Source organism: Centrocercus urophasianus, unplaced genomic scaffold, assembly GCF_019232065.1.
Source record: "Centrocercus urophasianus isolate 14NV4802_14NV808 unplaced genomic scaffold, USGS_Curo_1.0 seq_28, whole genome shotgun sequence".
Classification (NCBI taxonomy): domain Eukaryota; kingdom Metazoa; phylum Chordata; class Aves; order Galliformes; family Phasianidae; genus Centrocercus; species Centrocercus urophasianus.
In genome coordinates, this window is record NW_024884844.1 from 6,249,229 (window position 1) to 6,261,999 (window position 12,771).

General features: G+C 44.1%; 1 protein-coding gene across 1 annotated transcript; it reads right to left on the reverse strand.

Moving 5' to 3' along the window:
• Window positions 1-2,378: 2,378 nt before the first annotated feature.
• Window positions 2,379-12,302, reverse strand: MARCO (macrophage receptor with collagenous structure). The gene is made up of 14 exons (XM_042827367.1): window positions 12,054-12,302; window positions 10,974-11,075; window positions 10,486-10,716; window positions 10,257-10,292; window positions 9,063-9,116; window positions 8,623-8,712; window positions 7,268-7,375; window positions 7,104-7,148; window positions 6,773-6,868; window positions 6,624-6,677; window positions 5,600-5,644; window positions 5,337-5,444; window positions 3,893-4,066; window positions 2,379-3,571 (listed from the first exon to the last, which is right to left on the reverse strand). Exons 1-14 carry the CDS (start codon window positions 12,166-12,168, stop codon window positions 3,441-3,443), a joined length of 1,389 nt encoding a protein of 462 aa, XP_042683301.1. The 5' UTR covers window positions 12,169-12,302; the 3' UTR covers window positions 2,379-3,440.
• Between the last annotated feature and the right edge of the window lie 469 nt (window positions 12,303-12,771).

The following is a 12,771-nucleotide window of genomic DNA, read 5'->3' on the forward strand; positions in this document are numbered from 1 at the left end:
ATATGATGGCTTTAATGTACTTTTAAAAAGAACAACAACCCTCAGACAGAATGATATCTTAGCTGTGAACAAATGAAATTGCCTTTTTACAGTTTCACCTGGAATTATTAATAATTTTGCTAGGGTGAGATGTGTAATGGATGTGTTCAGCATAAACCTGAGGCTATAAAACCCAAAGGAACTGACTTTTAGTTAGAAATGTTTTGCTTTTCAGCATCCCTGTGTGCCTGGGTGGTACTTTGAATTGCGTGTGACTTCTGTTGAGGCAATAAATATCGCATTCAGCCTCCCATCATACCCCACTGGTAACCTGCAGCCCTCCTCTGCATGTTGCTGTTTTTGTGGTTTGACAGCTATGCCAACACTGAGATATGGCTAAATCAATACTCCTGACTTATTAAAACATATTCTCAGCATGATCTTCTGTGATCTAAAGCTCCAGTGCTGTGAGATCTGCACATCATTTTGTTTACCTAATGGTCTCTGACCATTGCCTGTTCTTGCCAGTAGGAAATATGTGTGAGTTGGTGACGTAGGGATGATCCAAACTGTCCCGCATCTTTACTTATTTGGACAAGAAGTGGTCAGGGACAGGCATCTGGAAATAACAGCAATCCTAAGGGAAACTATTCCTTTCAATTAATTGTATCCCTTTTATGCATGACAGTGTAATTGAATTTTGCTTAACTAAATCTTTTTAATTGGTGCTGGGAGGGAACGATAAGCACAGCTGTACAATTCTTTGCTGGCTGTTGTAGACAACCACCATGAGATGAGGCTGGTTCCTTGGGAGTCCTGAAAGTTGGGACTGAAAGCACTGAGCCATGTGTTGGTGAGGAAGAGGATGTGGCCATGTAAGGTGACCTCAGGCCTATATGTTTTTGTGGATATGAGGGTTTTTCACTCCTAAGCATCAATCACATGGTGACATGCAACACTTTTCCTACCCTGATAAGCTTTCCCTTGGGCTGGAAGAGCAAATGTGGGAACATGAGTGCACTTCAAATCAGGTCAGACCAGAACACACCAGAAAGTGAATCACAGGAGGCATTTTTTCAGTTTTTATTTTTCAAAATATTATTCTGGGAGGACTGGCTGGACGCAACTTGGGTCACTGGGAATCCTCACCTTATCTCACAACTTTAGGCTGACTACTTGGGTTCCAAGTGTGTGTATTATAGCCTGTCAAAGGGAACAAGCACATTTGTGTCCCTTCTGGTTCCCATTGGAATGCAGGATGTGGGAGTGAAGGCTTGCTGTAAGGAAAAAAGAAGCAGGGAGGGATGCTGGTACTCGAAACACATTCACCAGGGCATAGCACGGCCAGGTCTGGGACAACTGGAGGCTGTGCAGTGCCAGCATAGCGGAAGCAGGGTGGGTGGTAGCCCTTGAGCTCCACTTAGTGTCGGGAAGCAGCATCTTTATCAGTAATAAACCTCTGTCAGCTGTAATGGGGTATGGTGTCACAGCAGGCTGGCTGTGGTCTAGGCGCTGGTGTACGGCCAGTGTAACATGATGGAAAGCACAGTGATGACAGCAGAACAGAAAGATCCCAGGCTGCAGCAAGCGAGGATTCACTTAAACACAACAGCTGTAGATGCAAAAATAAGGGAAAGAAGCTGTTGACCTTCAGAAAGCCTCAGGTAGGCAAGGATCTTCAGAGAGACACCTGCACCTCCCTCTGCCAACACTTAAATGAGGTCTGGGAAGAGGTGGATCCTGGCTCCAGCTCTTTTGGTCACACAGGAACATTGCATGCACTGAGTTCCCCTGGGTTGGCCCTGCCTTTCCACTAGGTGTTCAATTACTGGCTCAAACCACGACTTAGCATTTCTGCTACAGCTCACTTGTGCTTTTGGTGATCTGCAAAGTGCTTATCTGACATATTACCTGCTGTTTGGATAACTTACATCTTCTTGTTCTAGTTTTGTCTTGGAGTTCTGAGTGAAATCCATTTATTTATTTATTTATTTTCAGTCAAATAAGGGCTTTTCTTGCTCAGCCAAAACACAGCATAGCAGTGAGTATCACAATTTATACCAGAGGAAGAACTGCCTGTCTGAAATCTGAATTTAAAGGGGGGAATTTAGTGTGAACGTGTGAATCTGCTAAAGGTGGACTTTGAAATTTTGTTTCTGGCACCTGGAAGTGTATACATATAACCCTTGCTGATTGACCTTTATTGTGGCACAGCAGCTATTTCCCAGCTGCCTACTGTCCAGAAATGAGATTTTGGAGGATTTAAGGGTCACCACTGGATACATGGCGACTTTCCTTTTTATGACAGTTTTGCCTAATGCGGAACATCTTACGTTAGCAAGCAAAGTGAGGAAATGGGAATTCAAGCAGCACCTGCAGCTGTGACAAGACAGAAAGAATACAGCTTGTAAATGTTTTATTCCATAGCAGTGACAGTACTTTATTTACATATCCTCACCTGCTGTTCTTACCAGCACCACTCAGCTTTTCCACTTAGATCTGGGTTTGTGAGCACCAAAATTGATTCTAGAAGCTGTGTAGATAAGTGCAGTTGTGGCTAACGCTGATGCAGAGATGTAGGGTTGCTTACAGCCATTTCTGACATGTTAAATACATTGTTAGCAAGCGGGTTGCTGCAACGTGCACAGCTGTTTATGTACAGGCTCCTTGTCACCTGCCAAATGCCCAGTGCTGTTAAAAAGGGGAAGACTTCAGGCTTTAAGAAAGAGAAGTCTTTCACTTATTATCTCAGACACATAAGACTTTCATTTAAGTCAGAAGCCTTTGGTTTAGGGACCATAGTTTCACTGTGAAAGGATAATTAGTTGATACTTCATCCTTATTGCTTTCACTCATTATCTCTTTGTTTTAGTGGATCTCATTTCCAAGGTGAGGGTTTTGTTTCTGGGAAACAAGTTAGGAAACATTGTCAGAGAAGGCAGGAGACTTCACCAAGGTCAAACACAAGATCTATGCTAAAACTGGATTCCATGCTGGTATGGTTGCATTTTGACCTGTGATCATCATCTCATCTGAAGAACTTTGTGTTTGCGTACCAAAAAAGATCATTTAATGATTTCTGTCTTGAGTACATGGTCTTTACAATGGGCTTTAGGCCAGATTGACAGCAGCACTGTGTTAAAGGCTGGCCAGCTAAGCTGCAGCTCATTCTGCAGGCTTCTCTTGTTCCCTCCTATTGCACTGAGCTAAAGCAGAGAAACTCTACAGCTGCTGCAGGTGGGCTACTGCCAGGCAGGTGGCAAAGCCATGCAGTTGATCACGTCTGAGCTCCTGCTGATTTCTGACAGCTGGGATGCCTCACATTATTTGTGTCTTGCTATTGTTGCTGATTTATGGAAAGTGGAGTTCCCCCTGTGTGAAGAAGCTGGATGGATGCAATGAACAGGGGTTCTGCAGAGCACACGAGGGGGTAGAGGTTCCTGGGTCAGCCCTATGTCCCATTAGATACACTCCACCCCAGAGTCCTCATTGTGGGAGCAGTTGTGCGTGCCCCAGTCAGATTTGTTACACTGGTAAATAGAATGTTCACTCCCTCTGCAGTTCACGTCATCAAGCCAAATTTGCCCAGTGCCTTTGGGAAAAGAAATAAGAAAAATAAATGCAACGAGTAACAGAAGAAACAGTCACCACTGGACAGAAGAAATGGTAGTATGCTCTCCTCCAAATGCATGTGTTGGATTGCACATCGGTGAACTCAAAACCAAGCTTTTTGGCACAGCTCAAGCAGCACATGACATGTAGGCTAGTCCCTAGAGGATTGAACTTCCCCTTTGAATCCATCCTCTTTGCTCTCATATTGCTTACGTAGAGCCCCTCACTGTGGTTCTTGCAGGGCATGCATTATCCCCCAACCAGGCAGATAGTCTTGCAACCCAGCCTGCTGAAGACTCACCTCCATTTGCAGTGAAGGCAGAGATGGCACGGCTGTACCCCATCATTCTGCAGACTACAGAGGCATCCTGGATGTCCCAGCCATCATCACATATCGTTCCCCAGGAGCCTTGGTGAAAGATTTCCACGCGACCCCTCCTGCCCCCTCCTGCAATTCGTATGTTGTTGTAGTAACCTGATAGATCAGAGGAGACAAAAATAACTGCATTAGTCATATTTGCAGGAGGCAAATAGCACACGGAAAGATGGAAGCAGTGACTGCCTAGACTACATGAATGCTCCCAGCTCCATTGCTGCAGCTGGAGTAGGACCAGAAGTTACTTTTATATCAGATCTGAATATTTCAGGGCCCTGTCTTGTCTCCAGAGACTGAACTCAGTGAAATTGCTCAGCCCAGCTCTCATTGCTCTGGTAGCTGTGTTGGTGGTTAACCAGTGTGTACTTGATATCAGGTAGCTTTGATACCAGAGTCAGGTGGCAGAAGAAGAAAGAAAAGTCCAGTATCTCCTCGCTGTTCTCCTATGTCCCTTTTCATTTCTGGAAAATCTGTTCCAAATTGAAAAACGAGCAATTTTTTGACTGTTGCTTGGGGAAATATCCTGCTATTGCTTTTTATTGAGTAATTGAGTGGGTCACATATGGGTACACTGTTAGCCACTGCAGGTTAACTCTTGTCCTGAGAGTGCATGTGCTTGAAAAGATACAATGAGCTCTTTACCCAGAAAGCTACTTTCACAAAGCACATATTGCAACCTCCTTCCAGGAAATGAAAGCTGAGAATCACCCAGAGACTTTTTCCTCCTCCACCACCCCTCTTCCAGAGGCAGAGCTCCAGGAGAGGAATGCACGCAGGAGCCCCAGAGAAGCTGCAGGTTGCTTTTTGTCTGAGGGCTCTTATATTGTTTAGCGTGATCTTTTTAAATACAGGTCTTAGGGTTTTGGAAAGCATTCTGTGATTGTAAAGGAAGAGCATAAGGATTTTGAGTTTTTGTAGTGTTGGCCCTTTTGAACTGTTGGTGGGTTTTTTTTGTTTTTTTTTTTTTTGTTTGTTTTTTTTTGTTGTTGTTGTTTTTGTTTTTGTTTTTTTTTTTTTTTTTGCTTTTAATTATTCTGCTATTAGGGAGGCTTTGTTAAATGCCCTTGTGTTCCCAACTGCCATGTAAATCCCATTGGCACAGTATATATTGCAAGATGTCTTTGTAGACTACAGAGGAGAGGGTGGAGTTGAGAAAATCCAACGTATCTGTTTACTTGCATGTCTTTAGTAAGGTACCCAAGGTGTAAATGCAAAAGACCACAGGTTCACCCTCTGGAAAGACCCATCTGTCTGTTGAGTTCTTCCTGTAAACGTGCTCCAGAGTAGCTTGTGCCAATCTGTGCTGTATCTGTGACATATGCTTCCAAGCCCACGAGCTCCACAGACACAACATGACAAACAGCCTTACCTGGGTTTCCTTGGTCTCCTTTGGCTCCTTTTACACCTGGTTCACCTTTTAGACCTTTACTGCCATAATCACCCTTGCTTCCTTTTTGACCAGTTGGACCTTGGATGCCTGCATGGAAAGCAGAAATGTCATTGTCCTTTCCCAAATGGAAAAGGAGGAGCATGATAAGCATCTCGTATTGATGTAGAGAATTGGAACATGACATTTAAAGTACTGCTCTTAATCATCATCAGAATATTTAATGCTGTCAAATGAATGCTTACCTTGTGGGCCCTGGTCTCCCTTTGTTCCTTTTGGCCCTACAGTACCTAGGATCATACAAAAAAAAAGTTACATGCTTATACAATTTAAAAACATTTATGCAAATGTGTATTTATTATGGATTTCACCCAGTCCACATTAACTGTCTGCACTACAGGCATCTATTAGTCAAGTAGGAGTCTTACTTCCCATTGTACTCAAGGCAGACTTCACCCATTCAGAAAATAAAGATGGTCTAAGTTATCTTCTGAAGTAAATTGATTTCTGGTCATTAGTATCACATCTTAAATTTCACTGATAGCACAAAGATTCTGCTTTCAGATAGCCTTCACTGACCTCATAGAGAGCTTAGGCACATAAATTCAGGTGCAGCAGACATGCAAGCACATAATATTGGGCCAGGTGACTCCTGGCATCCAGGTGTCAGTGCATGCAGGAGGGTGCAGCACTTGGACCTGACAGTGTGCACTACATAAATTCAGAGTGAAAAAGGAAATACACCAGAACATTACCCTGGGTTTTTGGGCGCCCAGGGTAGCAAGGTTGACTACTTCAGGTGGAAGGTCAAAGAATAGGTCTGGCTAAGCACTCTTTAGCTGGCCTTTTAAGAGACCTCTGCCTGCAGTGCTACAGAGGAGTCCAAGATTGTGCTTGTTAGTCAGCTTTCCATCAAATTTACAGCCTGTAAAATTCATTTTTAATGCATGGTTATGGAAGTTGTTGTTCGGTTTTTTGGTTTTTTTTTTTCTGGTTCATCTTAAACTATGGCTTTGTTTGAGCATTTTCCATTCACGTAAAAATGCAGGCAACATCACTTCCTAGTACATGTTGCAGATGCCTGAAACAAACCCACCAACAAGCAGCTACCCCACAGCAGCCCGACAGCGGCCTGTGCTCACCATCACGTCCTGCGATTCATGGGGCCCAGAGAACAGTACTCAAGTTGATGTCCTTGTTGCTTTGATTCCCCCCTCCCACCTTGCATAATGCATGCGTTTGATTGCAGACCTTTTTATTCTTCTTTACCTGGAACTCCTTTGTCTCCCTTTTCACCTTTGGGTCCCATACTGCCTGGCATTCCTGAAATTAAAAGTAAATCAGCAAAGGTGAAGCCATCACACAAAGCAAGGCCAGTGCAGGAGGACCACAGGGTGTGGACGTCAGTAGCTTGGTACCTTGAGAGCCCTTGGGCCCGAGGTCCCCTTTCTCCCCCTTCACCCCAGGACTGCTGGGGCCAGGAGGTCCTGGGAGGCCACGTTCTCCAGCTGGGCCTTGGAGGTGATAAACAACAGCATATGTGAAGTGCAGCCAAAACATGAAGAAAGAAAATTAAATATAGCTCTGTCACAAACCCCATATTGTGCAGACTGGGTTGTTCCTATGGAGGTAGAACACAAACAGTGTCCTTCCAAATAACACGTCTCCCCTGGCAACACCAGTCTTAAAGAGGTCTTAGAGAGATCAGTCTCATACCCATAGAGGAAGCTGCACCCCCTTCCTGCTTACCTGCTTCTCCTTTCTGCCCAGGACGTCCGGGCTCTCCCACACTACCTGTAACAACAGCCTAGCATCAGTGCTGGCAGGATTTTGCCAAATGCTTCAGCTAGGGCAGTCCTGCACCACAGCATGTGTGCATTGACTGCAAGTTGTTTTGTGTCCTCTGCACTTACCATTGAAGCCTGGCTGTCCTGGCACTCCCTGGTTTCCTGGAGGACCCACAGGTCCGCGGTTCCCTGGATCGCCCTTCTGGCCCATTTCACCTTTCTGCCCTACATGACCTACCAAGCAACACAGGAAGTGTAAATCATCATCATCATCACCATCATCAAATATTCACTGTCTCAGAAACTGGAGAGCACCCCCTTGCATCTGCATCAGCAGCAGAGATAGGCCTCACACCCACATTTACCATTGGTAAATGATCCCACTGCAACTCCCCAGGCTATTCCCAAAGTATCTCTGCCACTAGTAGTCTTCTTCCCTAGTTAAATCTCCATTACAGCTGACTATAATGTTTCTTTCCCCTAGCTGTGGTGGAAATGGAGGACATTTTATGCTACTCCTGTGCTTTCAAGCAATTATCAAAACTGCCCTTAAGCTTCTCTGCATTTTCAAATAGAGCTGAATTACTTAAAAGTGTTTCATTTGAAGAGTGATATCTCCTTCACCCTTCTGCTCCAGAATTATCCTTAAGACCTCGTCTTCTGCTATTTCTCCTACTTCCCTTTTTTTGATCTGGACCAGCTTGTACTAGCTCTGGTGTGTGTGGGTTCTGATGATTTACTTCTAAGGAATCTCTAGCCAGCTCGTCCAAATGTCCTTCCTCAGCTGCACCATGAACAGCTTCTGATTTTGCTGTGCTGCATTCAACATCTCCTTTCCGGGTGCATCCCAACTAAGAGTGTTGAATGTTGCTTATTCACTGATATGTGCTGCAGGGGAGAAACATGGTACGTGACTCTTGTACTTAAGGTGATTAAAAGCCAAGCTTATATATAACGAGATAAATTTCTCAGAAGTAGGCTTTACTGCAGTGAGAACTAACGTGTGCTTCTGCACGTAAATTATGTTGTATTATTATTATGAATGAAAATGCTATGGTTCTAATCTGGAATAGGCTGTTAATTCAGGATTTCCTTAGACAAAAGTAACTTTATAAGGATAGTTCCATGGTGTAGAATCAACATTTTCCATGTCTCCTTTCCCTGGAGCAAACCCCAAAATGAAATTCCTGCAGATCAGGCCAAGAGTCCTCTCATGGACTGGCATGCCACTCACAGGGTTGCCTACATTTTTATGAAATATGGGACCTGCGAAGATCTGATCTGATGTTTCAAGTATAACCAATTCAAACAGGAATAAATTGCTGAGACAGTGAAGAATCATAGAATCATAGTATGGCTTAAGTTGAAAGGAATCTTAAAGATCATCTAGTTCCAACCCCTGCCATGAGGTTGGAATCTCAATATCAGGCTGCCCAGCATTGCATCCAGCCTGGCCTTAAATGCCTCCAGAGACGTCTTACCTGGAATTCCTGCTTGTCCTTTTATTCCTTTTTCTCCTTGTTCACCTCTTGGACCAGTGGGACCACGATCTCCTTTACTGCCCTGTAAGCCTGCAGGGACAACATCATACCTATGATGTCGCATTGGGTATCATGTCTCATGAACATCAGCAGGAGGCCACACAACATGAGGCACTCTGCTCCTCGTGTGCCTGAGAGATGTTCCAGGGCAGAGGACATCTACCTGCCATAGCCAGTGCAATGGCTCTAAAAACTCACTTTTAAAACTAGAATTTTTCCAGCAGAGTTTTGCTTTTGTTCACATTGGTTTTACATAGGCTTATTTCGTTCAACTCCAATGACATTCCTGCTGACTTACATCTCGACCGAAGACAAGACCGCCCATAAAATAATCCATAAAGCCACATTATGCTCATCCGCAGAGATTGGAAAAGACTTACCTGGAATTCCTCGGTCTCCCTTTATCCCCAGTGGTCCCGGTGGTCCCCGTAGCCCTGAGATGTGAGACACATATATCAGCTGATACACATAATCTATTTGTAATAATGAATAATGAAGAGATGAATTTTTAAATTGTCTTTTGTACATGTGCCTTTGGTCACCACTGATGTACAGCTGACAGAGGTGAGTGCAGGCACCCAAGAAAGGTCCATGGAGCTGGGCTGGGTGTGCTGGGTAGAGCCAACTGTGCTCCAGCCAAGCCAGGCCACCTGCCTGCTCACACAGACATCTGGGGTGATCTTTCTTGAACAGGCACTGAGCTATTGGGCTGTGATTAACAGTATTAGTGTTTGGCAGGATGTGGTGTTTCAGCATTGTAAATGCAGCCAGGAAGACATGGAAAAATTATTTAAAAAAAAATCTTTTCTTTTTTTTCCTTTGGAAAAGCTCAACAACATAGCCAAGAACTAAGAATGGATGAGATACAGACCTGACCTAACAAGGGATGAATTTTAGGTTATTACAGGATCACAGGAACTTGAATTTCTTAGGAAAATGGTGAGTCCAACTTCTTCTCAGCACAGAGCCAACATGAGATCAGATCTTGCTGCATCCTCACAGACTGGAGACATTTATCTCCTATGGCTGGTACTGTTCCATCCCAAATTAGTCAGTGTTCACTACATGCATGGTTCGGTTCAGGTATGGGGCCCCTAAAGAGCAGGGACTCAGGAATTGCATGTGAATTGTTCTAGAGTTGTGCAGCAGGACCTGCTATGTCTGGGGCAGAAAACCTACTGGTGGGATGCACATAAACCTTTTATAAATGTTCATCCCCTCCATGGTCCTTTCTTACCTCAGATGGGGATCTGGGATGGCTAGTGCAGATAATGACCAGCCATGGTTTCTCCGTCACCCTTGAGCCTTTCTGTCAGGGTGGCATTGAGAAGATGGAGACAAAACCATGGTCAGCAACAACCATTGGGAGCACTCAGGCAAGCCAGAGCATCTAGGAAATCAGTCAAAATGTGCAGCAGGTTTCCTTGTGACAATGCACTGGGGGTTTGTACATTTTGTAGGATCTGGATCTAGCAACTGAAATCCCAAATCTTCATCTTACATCTCTCAGGGGAAAAAAAGTAGAAGAGAGAGGAAAAGAAGCAAAGTTGTTTATGCCTCATCTACCCACATACCTGGTGGACCAGGTTCTCCTTTGCATCCAGGACGCCCTGAAATAAATATTTAGTAGTTATTTTTCTTTAGTAAGGACCCCATGCACTGCAGCATTGCTAACTACCTGACAGCGAGACCAAATCTTGCTGTAGTTAGTCCTTCAGAACTAGATTTCCCCTGGCTAAGCAGGTGGTGCAGAAGAGACATTTCTTCCCTCCATACAGTCACCAAGAAGAAACTGAACCATACCTGCAAGCAGGGTGATGTTGCTCATCATCATCATCAAGTTTGCATTGCTGCTTTTAATTACGGTGATTTCCTTTTCTAAACGTCTCCTCCAGTTTTCTTCACGTCCCATGCCCCTCTCTGTGAAGTTTTTCTCCAAAAGAAGGTTGTCAGCATAGGATCTTCCTATCATCTCTTCGGCATGGAAGGCATTATTTTCCTGACATTTCAGTATCTCCTCCTTCATCTTAAACACTAGAAACAAAATGTCTGTGCAGTGAATATACAGCTCGATCTGGCTGGGAATTGCTTGGTCAGCCAGGAGTGTAGATATTTGGGCCCAGATGGACGTAACATAGGGGTTGGGGGATGAGCTTCCTGCAGCAGCTACTTTACCTTCTGCGCAGCTGTGCTCCTGCAGAGATTTCTCATCTCTGAGCTCATCACCCACACTTGTGTTGTCCCAGAGCAGCCAGCAAAACTGCCCAGGCTTCCATAGGGTGGACACATACCTTTGTACGCCAACAGCACTTGGCCAACTGTCAGCAGCAGCAGGTAGATGACAAGGGTAGTCCGAGCACAGCATGTGGATGGCTTTCTCCGGATTTGAGGCTCTACAAATCAACGAAAATAGGACAGAAATAGCCATTTCAGGCTCAGCACCCTAAACCCTCCTGCAAGGTCTGTGATAAGCCAGACAGGTTGCCTGCCTCTGCCTCCTGCACTGATTGTGCATTGTGATCCACTGTCAGCATCTTTCCCTTATCTGCCCTAACCTGTTTACTACCATCTAGACCTAACCCAGCCTGTGACAGTGTGAGCATGGCACTTCGCCTCTTTCTGCACCAATGAATCCTACCTCCCTCCCATACATGTGTCCCAAGCTGCCATTCAGGGAGGGTTGCTCAAAGTACAAGTTCTGCCTCCCTAGAGCACCGCATACGTGTGTCGCCAGCAGTGATCCGTGTATGCATCAAAACAAATGAAAAATCAATAGCAAACTGAACTGCAGAACAAATGGAAACAGGTCGTAACATTTAAAGCAAATCGTCACCAGCAAGCGTAAAAGAAACGGAATACTTCGTCTAATTTTGCCGTATAGGGAAAAAGTATTTCAGAAGACCTAATAATTACTTCAGACATGCAACAATTTACCCTCAATTGAAGGCTTTTTCCCTAAGCAATGTAATGAGTAGTTTAAAGTTGTAGCTTCAGAAGAATACAATGGCTTAATTAGTTTTCCAATAGGATGGTTTAGTCAGCAATAAAATATTTATATTCAGCTAAAAATTGAGAAACTTTTTTTTTTAATTGGATCTGGTGATTTCAGTATCTTAACTATTAGGACATGAAATTGTCTGAGTGCAATTAGGCATTTTTTGAAGCAGGGAAGGAGAACTATTTTCAGATGCTCAACATCAACCTTATTTGGAAAGAACAATTAAACTCTTTTTAAATGGTCAGTTAATAGCAAAATCTCTGTTAAAAAAGCATTTCATTTTCAATACAAATACAATATTTCATTTTTATGCGGTTTTCTTCATAGACCCAATAAAATCCACATCAATCCATTTAATAAAAAGAAACCTTACCACTTATCTGAAAGGTTGTAGTAGCAGCTGAGGCAAACCCAGTCTTGTCTGAAATACTGAAGGTGCTCATATCACTTGAATTTCCATCTCCTCTGCATCTGTCTTTAATTTTCATGACAAATGTGGCTAACACAGAGCCTCTTCAGATGGAGGGCAATGGGGAGCTGAAGGAACTTTATCTGCCTCCTGCTTTGATACGCTTTCTGATAGGTTTTTCCTATCTGCTTAGTTTTTATAGACTTGTGAGAACTCTGATGTGGTAATTTGAATGGTTCCTCAAAAAAATCCCACAAGCTAAGATGTTCAGCTGCTCTCATGTGCTTGCTCGGAGCTACCACATCCACAGGGCTGTGGTTATGAAAGAAGCTCAGCAACAAGTGATTCAGTATCTCTGCACTTCAGGGTTGGGCACAAGGTGATTTCTAGTGCAAGTAAGCCTCCTTCCTAAGGAAAGGAAATCCCTAGTTCAGCGTTACTTTCAGGATCTGTCCTCTGTAAGATGAGGTGAAGCACTTCATGGTGATTAAACCCACATGAACGTACAGCAAAATGATAGTGCATGACTGAAAGAGGAGATGAAGAATCAGGAGGAGCTGCTAAGACAGGTGGCGGTGGATGGGTGGTGCTGACACCTGAATCGGTCACTGCGGAACACAGCTTCTTGCCGAGGTCTCTTTGAACCAGTTCCTCAACTCATGGACACAGTTCCCTCCACCTG